Consider the following 12,974-nt stretch of genomic DNA (forward strand, 5'->3'; position numbering starts at 1 on the left):
TCTCAAATAGGAAGCACCAACTATGTAAGAGCAAAGTAAATGTTTATAGATACAAGACATTTTCTTCCTATGTTAGAATTCCTGATGTTTACAGGAAACTTACCAGAAACATTAAACTAAGACTCAGGGAAATTTACCAAGAACAAGCCAGCAGCATTTACTGGATGGCACACATTTTTAGAGCTCACCTTCTTTTTTATCTCTACTTTCAGTTTCCTCCTCCTTCACACCTGGGAGCCGGGAAAGTGCTGAGGAAGACTGACTCCCTCCTGGGATGGCCACGGGGTCATTTTCCACGGACTCAGTACAACCAACTTCCTTTTTAGATTCCTTGTTGCCAAGACGACCTACTTCTTTATTGCTTTTGAAGACATCCTGTATCGTTCGACCAAACAAGGTGCCTCCCCGGGGTCGATTCAGGCGGACAGGTCGTTTATCTGGAGGATGATCTCCCCTCGACAGAGCGTCCACATCTTCTGCTCCATCATGGCCATGCCTCCTTGGGGAGCGATCCTGGTCCTCCTTCCTTTTCAGTCCTTTCATGAGGCTGGGAAGTGGCTCCATTTGGGATATACCTTCTTCACATCCTTGTCTGACCCCGGTTTTGCTAACCGGGTAGGGTTCTCCCAAAGACCCTGAAGATATGGGGAAGCTAGTGAAGCTACTATTAGAACTTCCAAATAGTGATTTAGGGCCTCTCTTCTCTTCCTCTACATTTTGGTTTGACAAAGCAGAGGCAAAGGCAGATGATGAATTATTACTGTTAACTGGTTTTGAAAAGGTGAAATTTGAATTGCTAGCTGTACTTGTCCCCTGAGAAAAAGAAAATGGTGCCAGTCCCCCAGGTCCGCTACTAATGGGGTGAGAAAATGTGAAAAATCCAGAAGTAATTTGACTCTGAGTTTTCTCAGGCTCAGATTCAGCCCCCAATATTGGTCTGAACACTGAATTTTCCAGAGGTTTAAAGCTAAATTCTGTTTTCCCAAAACCAGAGCTTGTTATTTCTCCAGTTTCTGGTCCAAATGTAGAAGCACTTGGGAAAGTCCCAAAGTTGGATGATTTAAAACTAAATCCTGGGTTTCCAGGCACACATGAACTTGAAGGCCCAGAGGCAGCTACAAAGGCTGGAGTGTGTTCAAGTCCTGAAAACAGTCCAACATTTGAGGTCTGGGAAAATCCTAATGTTTGTGCTGAAGAAGAATGACTTACTCCCGAAGATGTTGGAAAGCTGGATACCTGTGAAAATCCTGACGTTTTCCCAGATAACGTATTGCTCTGTCCGAAAGGCGAGGGCTGACCAAATCGAAATGGCGGCTTAGCCTGAAATGTTCCTATGGAACTACTGGAAGATGCTGGAAAAACCCCAGGCTGCTGCCCACTGAAAGGATTGGTTGGGTTCATCTTCTGATCTAAGGTAGTGAATACTATGTGTACACAAGTTGTTCTCTTCTTTAAACAGTCTGTTCAACTAGGAAGCCACCCTCATCTTCACAATAAGCTGGAAAACAAAAATTGAGATCATCACAGCTATGTCCTGCTGGAAGACTAAGAAGATAATTTTTAATCACATGTCACACTCTAAGAATAATGGAAAACTGGGCAAATCAAAGGGTTAGGTATTATTTTCTGAGAGTCAGTGGGGGGTTTGTGGGGAGGGCTGGAGTAGAGGGTGGAGAAATAAATTACTTCGTTACTGGAGATTGAAGCGTGATGCTTCAGACTAAGGAAAAATTCAAATCATTTTCTGAATTGCTAAGTTCACGAAAAAACTCAAATAACAAGAAAATGAATGTAGTCACACTTTTAAAGAGAGGAGTTTCTCCAAACTTACTCCAATCTCCATAGCCAGAAAACTACAGTGTAACGCTGTTAAGAACATTAGTGTTGCAGTGTTTTCTAATTTTCTCCCAGCAACCAGAACACTAAATGTTCTTCCCAGATATAGAAATAAATTGTGTTGCCATACCTGCGATGACCCAGAAACCGGCTCAAAGGACGAGTGCCCCCGCAGAGAGGCCGCCCCCAGACCCGAGAAGGGCCGGGAACGGATGCCGCGCAACCAGAGAAGTCCCGCCCCCGGCCCTCGGCGGCCGCCCGCGCCCCAGGCCCGCTCGGCGGACTACAGGGGCGCGGTGGCGGGGCGGGGAAATGGCGCAGGGGAAGGAAGCGGCCTCCACCCAGGTCGGGCCCCGCGCCGCGCTCACCATCCGGCCCAGGGACTCGGAGACCCGCCGCCTGCCGCCGCCCCGGGGCCCCTCGGCGCCCGGCTGGAGGCCCAGACACGGATCGCAGCCGCCGGAGCCAGGCCTTCGCTGCGCGCTGCGGAAAGAAAACGCAACGGACCAACTTCCGGCCCTTCCGCGCGGCTCGGCCACACACTGACTCCGCCACAGTCTGGTTCCGCCCTCCAGCCGGAAGGCCTGAGGGCTTCCGGCGCACGGGATGTCAACGGGGCCCCCTTGGCTTAGAACCTGGTACGTGAGCCGGTGGCTTTCTCTCTAAAGCACCCCGCGTGCTGCCCGTAGCCTGCGTTCGGAGCCTCGGTGCCACGCTGAGTGGTCCCTTGGGAAGCCCCCGACCCACCCCACCCCCACCCCACCCCACCCCACCCCCGCCGTCCCCCTAGGACTCAACGCCCTTCGGCCCTACCCCTCCCCCCCCTTCCGCTCACACACACCTCTCCATAGCACCCTCCCACGCTCCCCCCATATCATCCCACACCTCCCCTCCCCTCCCCTCCCCTCACCCCACACCTCCCCACTCCCCCTCACCCTATAGCACCCTACACCTCCCTCTCCCCCCATCCTGTACAACCCCACACCACTTGGCAACTCACCGTATTCTTCCTCCACCTCCTCACCCGCGCCCCAACCCGGTTTCATTATTAATGGCCCCTTCCTGACTACAGGTCTTAATTTCCTACCTGCTGTTCCATTCTGGCAGGCCTGACTCTAGGACTTCCTATTATATTCCTTCATTTTTGTATCTTTCTTATGGTAAAATGTAAATCCCCTTAAATTTCTCAGTGAGTTTCACAAAATAAAATGATGTGAGGTCTGTATGTGTTTTTATAGAATTTATTGCCACTTTCAATTACTGATTTGTGTTGTTTTAAACTTTGACCACAGGCTCCTTTTTAAACATTTTTAAAGGGCATGTTGTTCTGAAAATGAGTTTGGTGCTTAGAAATCTGCAACGAGCTGTCCCCATCAGGAGAGCGCCTCTTCGCAAGAAGTTGGAGATTGTGAGGAGTATATTAGGGGTGCAGAAATTTGACCTGGCGATCATCTGTGTTGACAACAAGAGTATTCAGCACATTAATAAAATCTACAGAGAGAAAAATCTGCCAACAGATGTGCTTTCCTTTCCATTTCATGAGGTACAAAGTATTCTCCTCTTGTCTGGCCCGCCTTCTGGTGTAAATACTCTGATTTTTAAGTTTTATTTTGGAAACTTTAAAATAGGGGCACCTGGGTGGCTTAGTCCGTTAAGAGTCCAACTCTTGATTTTGGCTCAGGTCAAGATCTCGCCATGTGGAGACTGCTTGGGATTCTCTCTCTCTCTCTGCCCCTCCCCTGCTCTCATTCTATCTCTAAGTAAATAAATAAATAAACTTGAAAAAAAAAAAGAGAACTTTAAAATATACACATGAGGGGAGCCTGGGCGGCTCAGTCAGTTAAGTGTCTGGCTCTTTGTTTTGGCTCAAGTCATGATCTCATGGGTCTGTGAGTTAGGGTCCCTCTTTGGGCACTGTGCTGACAGCATGAGTCTGCTTGGGATTCTCCTCTCTCTCTGTCTCCCTCTCTCTCTGCCCCTCCCCTGCTTGCACTCTCTCTCAAAATCATAACCATTTAAAAAAAAAAAAAAGTGTACACGTGAGTAGAGTGCAGCATGACCAGCCCCTGTTGACCAATACCCATCACCCAGGGAGAAAAAGCGATTGGTGCCATCCTTCAGAAGACCGTCAGTGAGTTTGAAGGGGAGTGAGTGCTTCTGCAACTGTGTGATTCAGTAACAAGTATGGTAGGGTTGAAAAATTTTAATAACACTGAAATTTTCACTGAAAATGTAAAATAACACTGAAGAAATATTTTCTTCTTTTTTTTAAGTGCTTATTTTTGAGAGAGAGAATACGAGTATGGGAGGGGCAGAGAGAGAGGGAGACACAGAATTCAAAGAGGCCCCAGGCCCCGAGCTGTCAGCACCGAGCCAGATGAGGGGCTCAAACCCACGAACCGTGAGATCATGACCTGAGCCAAAGTTGGACGCTTAACCAACTGAGCCACCCAGGTGCCCCTGAAAAAATATTTTCAACAATAAAAGATAGTGATTAGGTTATGAGCGGCATCATGAAATGACTCATTCAAAGCCATTATCAGTAGCAGCATCCAGACCTTTTTGGAAAGCAATTTGGCAATATACTCCAAGAGCATTTGAAACATATGTGTACTCTTTAATCCACTAGTGTCACATTTAAGGATGGTAAAGCAAGAAAAGGAAGAGGACAAAGTGTTATAAAAATTTTAAATGTTCAGTTGATTTTTTTTCCTGATGGGGAGGAAACACCCTAAATACCCATCCACACGTGACTAGCTTAGTGTGAACAGGCCTCAGATTAATAGACTGGGGGTTTTTTGGTTTTATGTAGGAAGATGTGGAAGATTGTTTAGGACAAAATAACAAACAGAACAGAAATACAAAATTGGACTGATGTGGATTTGTGTGATTGTGCACTGGAAAGGATGAAAGAAGGAAAGTAACTCCTTTAACAAGGTGGAAAAGATGTGGGAATGTTGGGGTTCAGAGCTGACGGCCAAGAAAATTCTTGAGGCATCTTTGGTGCAAAAAAGGTAGTTTTATTAAAGCACAGGGACAGGACCCGTGGCCAAGAAGAGCTGCACTGGGGTTGTGAGGAGTCACCGATTTTACACTTTCAAGTCAGGAGAGGGTCAGGGACAGGGGAAACCTCCAAGGAAATTTGGAAACAAGGTTTCCAGAGCCCTGAGGGGGTTAGCTGTTGTAAGAAGAAGTTAATTTACTTCTGTCTTGTAAAACCTTACTTACGAGACCCTTCAAATATATATCAGGGGACCATATGCTTGGAGGATGATGGCTAACCTATATCTTGGGGACTAGAGATGAAGGAAGTTTCCAAAGGAATTTCCTTTTTTTTTTTTTAACGTTTATTTATTTTTGAGAGACAGAGTACAAGCGGGAGAAGGGCAGAGAAAGAGGAAGACACAGAATCCAAAGCAGGCTCCAGGCTCTGGGCTGTCAGCACAGAGCCCGATGCAGGGCTCAAACTCACGAGCCGCGAGATCATGATCTGAGCTAAGTCAGACGCTTAACAAACTGAGGCATCCGGGCCCCCCTCTAAAGGAGTTTCTATATGTTTAAAGAAGGCTTACAGGATCCTGGGGGGTCAGGCTAAGGTTGCCTTTTGCCCCTAGCGAAGTGTCATCATGGGGGCAGCTGAGCTCATAGAGGAAAGTCACTCTGCCTGTTTCAAGGGACTGTCAATGGGCTGTAAGTTGTAAGGAAATTTTTTTTTTGCCTTTGTTCTCCACATCAGAAACATCTGAAGTCACTCGTAAACAGTGGCTCTACTGTGGTTCCCCCACTCCTCACCTGCCTTGGGACTGATGAGGAGGGGTCTTCCAGAATGAAATGTGTAGGCCTGTTGTCGGGTTAGTGTTCCTGAGGTCGTGCTCTCCGAATCTGTCTTTCCTCATTTATAGAATGTAAAAGCAGGTGAACTTCCCCAGCCTGATTTTCCAGATGACTACAATTTGGGTGACATTTTCCTAGGAGTGGAGTATATCTTCCAGCAATGCAAAGGGAATGAGGATTACTATGACGTCCTTACCGTAAGTGGGAATGAGTGCTGGCCCCTGATGCCACAGCCGTGTCCTTTGCCCGGGCCTGGGAAGAGGTCATGGGTGGGACGCCGGCACCCGCACTGCCTCCCCTGTGGGACAAGGATTACTGGGGGAGGGAGACCTACGAGTAGGGGCTGTACCCTCTCTCGTCATCTGGCAGAGAGAGGGAAGAGCCTAAGCCGAGCAGTGTTGGGTGAGAGGAGAGGACAGGAAACATGTCGGAAGCTCCCGGAAACAGCCTTGTTTTTCCCTTTTACCTCTGGAGCTCAGCAGGCTGTGTAGCTAACTCAGACCTACTGAATAAGCTCCTTACAGAACTGTCAAAGTAGATGGGATTGTAGCCTCTAGGACCTTCCGGATCCCACTCTCCTCAGCTGGACGCAAAAGAAAGGAGGGGTGGTTCTGCAGAGCGATCGTACTTTAACTTCCTCATGGATTCGATTGAGGTGTTTTTCTTTGACCAGACAGCCCCTGAATTATCTCTAGGGGATCCTGGAGCTTCTGTGTGACTTGAAGCAGAGCTTCCCAGCAAGAGCCATTGTGACAGGTGTTGGGGGCCTGCTTTCTGGGGTGGGGGTGGACTCTCTGGGAGCAGGAGCCCTGGCACAGACAGGACTGCTCAGCATGGGGTTCGGCTCCAGGGCCTCTGCGGCCGGCAGCCATGCACCCCACAGGCCGCGGTGGACATCCGCTTCCGGCACCCCCTGCCACACCCCAGAGATCCAGTGCCTGCAGGGGAGGGCCGGCCCGCCGCTCCCACCACCTCATCCCCCCACGACAGGGCTAGGCCGGCCACTCTCCTCCTGGCCGGCACTCCACTGCGCGTAGGCACCCCTCACAGCCCCAGGTACCCTCCACCCCTGGGTTCCTAACCTCCCACCACGCATGGGCTGAGTTCTCCCTGCCTTCCCTGCTCCTCCTCCTCTGGCACATGGCCTGCTCGTGATCAGTCCGTGAAACAGCTTTTTAATTTTTCTGACAGGTGACTGCCACCCATGGGCTCTGTCACCTGCTGGGCTTCACACACAGCACGGAGGCTGAATGGCAGAAGGTAGGAGCTGTCCTCCAGTCCTCCACCATATGCACAAGAGGGCACACCAAGAACCGGGGCTGCCTAGCTATCTCCTGCAGTCAAGTATGAAGACCAGATTTGGAAAACAAAACAAAACAAAACACAAAGGCAGTAAATTAAGGAATTTTATAAAGGCCTATTTCACAAAAAAAGACTAGCAGTGTTTAAAATATCGGGCTCCCCCAATGCTACTAACTGTATTACTTATTCACTGTTGAAAGGAATGACTGAATAGAGAGACCAAATTCTGTAAGTTCCATAAAACTCTAATGGCTTAAAGTTAAAAAATCTTTACAAGAGAAATTGTGATGTTATTGATCAGTTGGGAACTCAAATCATGCAGGCGTCTGATAGGGACCTATCGGGTGAAGTTACTTAGCCATTCGTATCCTTCAGAAGTGCCAGTGTATCTACCCCATGTATAAGGTTGTGTGCTGGTATATGTACATGTTGTTTTTAATAAGCTCACATTATATTTGTAGTCAAATAATTGGGTTCTCTGGAAGGCATCAAAAAACTTTTTCAATTAACAAGAGTCCTTGATACAGTTGTCCTCACATCCAGTCTATCTCAGGCTGGGTCGCCTGTGGCCACACCCCTCCAAGTCATAGACTGACCCTGATGAGGCCCCTTCGCCCCCCTCTGGCAGCATCTTGGAAAGTCCATGTTGTCACCGCCAGCAGGGACCCCAGCCCTCCTGGGACTTCCTCACCCACCCACCCACCCCCCCCCCACCACCACCACCCACCCCTACCACCACCCCCCCCCCCGCAAGCACTGACCACCCTTTCCCCCAGGAGGGGCTGTCCTCATGTGTCCCCCTCCCACATTTCCTGGGCCCAACTGAGTTGTCTGGCCTGTTCTGCAATTCCAAACAGGGACTCATCTTCTTTTACCCAGGGCTACTACTTCAGCCCCTGGCCCCCAGTCCCTCCTGCTGTCCCCACCCGTCACCCCACAGGCAGCACGTCCATACTCCCTGTGCAGCGCTGGGTGAAGGTGAGTGGAACCAGGTCCTGCACTTTGAATCTGGGAGAGTCCACACAGCAGAGGCTCCTCATGCCACAGCCATGGGGATGGGCTTCCCCCAGAGGGCACCCCTGGGGCCAGGCCATGAGGCAGTCCATGGTCACTTTCCATTCCCTTCTTTCAGATGTACCAGAAGGAAAAGCAGGTTCTCGAGGAGCTGAACCGGCGCACCGGGACCAGTCTCCAGCCCCTAAGCAGGGGCCTCTTCTGACTGCTGGAGGCCCAAGATGTGAGTGGCACCTGAGGGACTCTCCAGCACACAGGGACACCATGTGGAGGGCAGATGGACCCTCACCTTCGGGCCCTGAGGACCAGGCACGCCACCAAACTGAGGGCTCTGCTGGTTGCTACTGCCCCGTGGGGCTGCAGAAGTGACTAAGTATAAAAAGTAATGTCCATTCATGTCTTCATTTGGAAGCCAGCAGACATGCTATTTTCAGTATTGCAGATAAGATAGTTCTAAACTCTTGGAATGGAGAGGTGGAGCACAGGAACTTCATCCGCCTGGGGTTCTGCCTTAGGCGAGAGGCATTCCTCTCTCCTGCCTGTGCAGCCTGCGCGGGAAAATCAACCAGGCGGCCCAGGGCGGGCATGCCCCTCACCCTCCTTCCTACGGGAACCCTGTTGGATTCGGTCCCCACTTAGCCCTCGAGAGTGCTGTGACCTGGTACCTTCATGAGGGGAGACACAAGGCTGACCCTTAGGGTGGCCGCAAGGCCCAGGACCACCTCAGTCACGTGACCCACAGCAGCCATCTCCCACCCGTCCCATCTCGTGAGGTGGTTGCAGCCCCGGCTCGGAGCTTTGCCTGTGGACTCTACCTAAGGCCTCTTTCCTGACATGACAGGAGCTCTCGAGCCCTGTTGGCCCCGTTCACCCGCTGAGCGAAGTTAAGTGTCTCCTGGCTCCGGGGGAGCCCTGAGCTCCAACTGCCACATCCCATCCTCTTTCCTGTGTTTCTTGCCTTGTCCTCTGAATATTAAACCCAGGAGACAGCACAGACCTTCACCCAGAGCTGCTCATGGGCCCAGGGCATCATGGGAGCAGACCATGGGCTGCTGGCGGAGCCAGCCCGGGCCTCCATCACTCGGACCTCCCAGGTACCGGTGTTGGCAGCGGCACCGTGACCTCTGCAGAGGCCGTGGCAATAAAACAGCCTCTCGGGGACTCTGGCCCCAAAACCAGGGATACTACAATTCTGAGAATTTGGTTTCTCCCATGAATCCATCTCAAAAGGTGAAAATGCATTTCCCACTGGATCTGCCATGTCTCCACTTGGACTTTCCCCGGGCGCTCAGGGACACAGAGGTGGGCTCATGGTGTTCCTGAGTGCTCATGGGCTCTGCGCAGCCTGCCTGTAGCCAGGGAAGCTGGTTCTCTTTGGAAAGTCGAACAGCAAAGACCAAAGATGACCCCACAAAGCTCTTGGCGTTACGGTTCTTTTTAAGAGAAGGAAGGGGTCCTGAGACCTGCCTGTCCTGTCAGCAGGCATTTCGGATGCTCCCCCGTCTTCCATTACAGCCAACCCCCATGCATCTCTGGTCACGTGGGGCTCGGGAGATCTGCCAGGGATTGGGCCTCAGAACAGAACTGCTGGGGGCTGGGGGTGAGGGATCCAGCTTTATCAGGCAATGCCTGGTGCTTCCCAGGGGCCTGGTCACTCGTCCCCCCTGCAGCCCATAGCAATGACCTTGGCGTCCAGACCCCAGCCCCCATGCACCCAGACTCCCCACCCCCATCACGTTTGCACTGAGGCTGGCCTGCATCTGTCCTGTCAGCAGTGACCGGCTTTTCATTGGCGTCCCCTCCACTGTGAAGTATTGGTCTTTCTTTTTTATTGATTCAGAGGGGTTTTTATATATCACTGAAAACAATAGGGAATGTAAGCCAGTGTCCTTCTGATCTAAATCTGAGAAAAGGCTGCCCCATCCAGCCATGGAGCTCTGTCTCGGCTGTCTCATTCCCCTGGACACTTCTGCCCGCCCCTGAGCTGGCCACAGTGCCCTGATTCCAGAGCTTCTGCAAACCCAGCCTCTGCCGGGACAGGCCCTTCTTCCTGCTCCAGGGGTCCCTTGGGTTCTTCAGCCCTTTACTCTCCCGTGTGGTCTCCAGATTCAGCTCCTGAGTGCCAGGAAACACTGGAGTCTCGATTAGAGGCACAGTAAGTCTGCAGAGCAGCTGGGACATTCGGGCTCCAGGCCAGGCCTACATGGTATCTCGTTTCACAGGTCTTCGACTTCTCAGCACCCCACACCAAGGGGCAGGAGGGCACGGCCATGAGAACAAAATGGTTTCTTCACTCATACGTCTTCTGACATGAAGTGCTAGGAGTCTGTGCAGACCCCACAGGTTAAGGGTTCAGTCCCACAGCACTGCCCCCACTTCGGAGCAGGGTATACATGCCTCTGTCCGCCTCTACCACAGATCAGGGGACCGCGGGGGTTTGGGGCTCTGGACAGAAGTGGGGGTGAAGACCAAACCTGTAGCTCTTACGGCACACAGTCAAGTTCTGCACAGCCAGCCTCCACCCCGTGCTCCAGGCACTTGGAGCTCAGACCCCCCTCCCAGGCAGGTTTGTAGCAGTGTCAGAAGTTGTGACTGCTTCCATGTTCACGGCTCTCTTCCAGGGCCCGCTCTGACCTCTTTAGCGTCCCCAGGTCGGCCTGCGCAGAACCAAGGGGACCCCCCCTCCCGTGAGGGCTGCCTTCACCCCTGTGCCCCACATCAACTGTGACCCCACTTGATGCCCAGTGGTGCCTTGCTCTGTCTTGTCACAGCACCTGGACGCTCCTCGATGCAGGAAGATGTTTCCTTTATCCCTGTGGACCGAAGGCTCCTGAAACCCTTGTAATTTCTTGGGCGATAGGCATGTCTTTTGTTCTGAGGCAACTCTTAGGGGCTCCTGGGGGGGCCCCGGGCCCCCAGAAAGACCTGCCATGATTGGAAGCTTGTTAACTGTTAGCCCCTTCCTCCCATCCCTTTCTCCAGAGAGGGAGAAGGGCTGGAAATGCAGTTAGTCTATCTCGCAGGCATGCCTACGAGAGGAAGCCCCCCATAAATCCCAGTAGCGCAGGGTCCCAAGAGCCTCCAAGTGAGTAAACACATCCACACTGAAAGGGTGACGCACCCCAACGCCACGTGGTGGAGGCTCCTGTGCAGGGGACCCTCCCGGACCTGCCCCACCCGTTATCACATCCTTCAACTGGCAAATGTGTTTCCTGAGTTCTGTGAACAGCTCTAACAAAGTAATCGAACCTGAAGAGGGGGTCATGGGAACCTCTGCTCCCTGACCCGGCAGGTCAGGAGCAGGGACAACTGCACTTGCAGCTGGTGAGGGAGGTGGGGGGCAGTCTCGTGGGACTTCATCCTCATGCAGGTGGACAGTGTCAGAACCGAGTTGGATGGCAGGACATCCTGGTGATGCCGGAGAGGACTGGTAACTAGAAGTGACAGAAGTGCCTGTTCTATGTGTGAGTAAAGGACATTCACGAGGAAGGACTGGGTTTTCCTCACTCAAGACACAGACAAGACTGAGTTTTTCCAATTTATCAGGCCATCCAAAGACATCCAACTTCTGTTAAACTTCCTCCCTGTATTTAATAATTGTGTTGAGAAATAAAACCCAATTGTGTTGAGAAAAGCCATGTTAGAAAACATCAACGTTGGGACGCCTGGGTGGCTCAGTCGGTTAAGCGGCCAACTTCAGCTCAGGTCATGATCTCACGGTTTGTGTGTTCAAGCCCCATGTCAGGCTCTGTGCTGACAGCTCGGAGCCTGAGCCTGCTTTGGTTTCTGTGTCTCCCTCTCTCTCTGCCCCTCCCCCACTCATGCTCTGTCTCTTAAAAATAAACATTAAAAAAATTAATAAAAAAAAGTCAACGTGAAAATCAACGATGGAGTCAGACCTTTAATTGCCTTTCACAAGAGATGCGTGTGCCAGGCACGTGGTGGGGGCCCCTGCCGCCCTCCCGCCCTGGAGGCATCCTGACCGCCACGTGGTCATCCCCTTCCCCGGGCCAACATCCCACGAGCCTGCAGGGTCCAAGGAGGCAGGGCTCTCGCTGGTGCAGAACTTGGGGAAAATAGGTTTTCCCAAAAGGGGTAGATGAAAACAGCTGTAACATTTAAATGTGACATTCATGTGAAAATTATATTAATATGTCAAGGGAACATCATTCCACCAAGAAAAAAAAGTCACAGAAAATGAAGAAAGACTAAAGGTGACGTTCACACCGGAAGCCCTGACAGAACCAAAAGGAACAAATGCAGAGAAAGCTCCCTTTCCTCAGCCATCTTCGAGAGGAACCACATTCAACTTGGTGTTTGACTTGTAGAAGGAGCCACGCAGACCCGCATGGAAAGATACTCTCCCACGAGAGATCCCCGACTGCCGTCCCTTCGCTTCTTGAGACTGGCAGGAGCCCTCACCTCGGCCGCTCGCGGCAGGCAGACCTCCCAGTCGTCATCATATTTGACTTGTTTCTGGTATTTCTTCCACAGGAAGGTTCAACGGTTTATGCGGCTAACTGGGCCATCCCTCCTGGTGAAATCCCTGTATTTCCTCGTGCCTGGCAGTCCAGCATCCAGGGCCGAGGCTTCAGGCCTCTGCCGGGCCTCCCCGACCACACCTGCTGGGGAACTGGGACCCTGCTGCTTACCGAGCCCACACGTGGAGTTTCACAGGCCCGGAGCCTGCGTGGGCAGGATGCCATCAGATGCCACCCTAGGAAAGCCGAGATATCGGGGTGCAGTTACTGCCCTGGCCTGGCTTACAGACACCATGCTACAGGTGAGTCGTGCTGCCAGAGCTCAGGTGGGGGTCCCCACAGCCCTGCTCATACTCCCAGCACCCCTCCTGCTGGGCTGGACAAATGACCCAGGCCACAAGCAGCTTCCCTGGAGGTGGGCATGGGGTCCATTTCCAACCCTCGACCACCACGGGCTGATCCTGCCAAAGACCCACCTGCCTCCCTCTGGAAGACAGCAGGGCCTTT

The 12,974-nt window shown here is 51.9% G+C and overlaps 2 protein-coding genes across 7 annotated transcripts in view; one reads left to right on the forward strand and one right to left on the reverse strand.

The window, feature by feature from the left end:
- The window catches only part of MCM3AP (minichromosome maintenance complex component 3 associated protein), a 57,626-nt gene extending 55,324 nt beyond the window's left edge, over positions 1-2,302 (reverse strand). For 3 of the 4 annotated variants that reach the window (XM_047100505.1, XM_047100502.1, XM_047100506.1), the window contains exons 1-2: positions 1,967-2,156; positions 189-1,498 (exon numbers count right to left, since the gene is read on the reverse strand). In XM_047100505.1, the coding sequence (XP_046956461.1) occupies positions 189-1,401 (1,213 nt within the window). In that variant the 5' untranslated portion in view covers positions 1,402-1,498; positions 1,967-2,156. Of the gene's footprint in view, positions 1-188; positions 1,499-1,966; positions 2,157-2,204 lie in introns of those variants that run through there. The other variant, XM_047100504.1, reaches the window with a different exon arrangement.
- Positions 2,303-2,347: 45 nt separating this feature from the next.
- YBEY (ybeY metalloendoribonuclease) lies at positions 2,348-11,718 on the forward strand. 3 transcript variants are annotated; one of them, XM_047100509.1, is made up of 6 exons: positions 2,348-2,474; positions 3,129-3,379; positions 5,739-5,867; positions 6,862-6,930; positions 8,105-8,209; positions 10,209-11,718. In XM_047100509.1, exons 2-5 carry the CDS (start codon positions 3,170-3,172, stop codon positions 8,189-8,191), a joined length of 495 nt encoding a protein of 164 aa, XP_046956465.1. In that variant the 5' UTR covers positions 2,348-2,474; positions 3,129-3,169; the 3' UTR covers positions 8,192-8,209; positions 10,209-11,718. The 3 variants fall into 3 exon arrangements, with proteins under 3 accessions (XP_046956465.1, XP_046956463.1, XP_046956464.1); XM_047100507.1 differs by having other exon boundaries at positions 8,105-11,718; XM_047100508.1 differs by having other exon boundaries at positions 3,153-3,379; positions 8,105-11,718.
- The last annotated feature ends 1,256 nt before the right edge of the window (positions 11,719-12,974 follow it).

Source organism: Lynx rufus, unplaced genomic scaffold (assembly GCF_022079265.1).
Source record: "Lynx rufus isolate CCGP_SWC_20201006 ecotype Redwood Valley unplaced genomic scaffold, mLynRuf1.p SCAF_5, whole genome shotgun sequence".
Lineage (NCBI taxonomy): Eukaryota > Metazoa > Chordata > Mammalia > Carnivora > Felidae > Lynx > Lynx rufus.

Bases quoted from the DNA above. Each gene is read 5' to 3' on its own strand.
- YBEY (XM_047100507.1), top strand. From the start codon at position 3,170: ATGAGTTTGGTGCTTAGAAATCTGCAACGAGCTGTCCCCATCAGGAGA. The intron at 3,380-5,738 runs GTACAAAGTATT...CCTCATTTATAG, and splicing joins TTTCCTTTCCATTTCATGAG to AATGTAAAAGCAGGTGAACT. The intron at 6,931-8,104 runs GTAGGAGCTGTC...CCCTTCTTTCAG, and splicing joins CGGAGGCTGAATGGCAGAAG to ATGTACCAGAAGGAAAAGCA.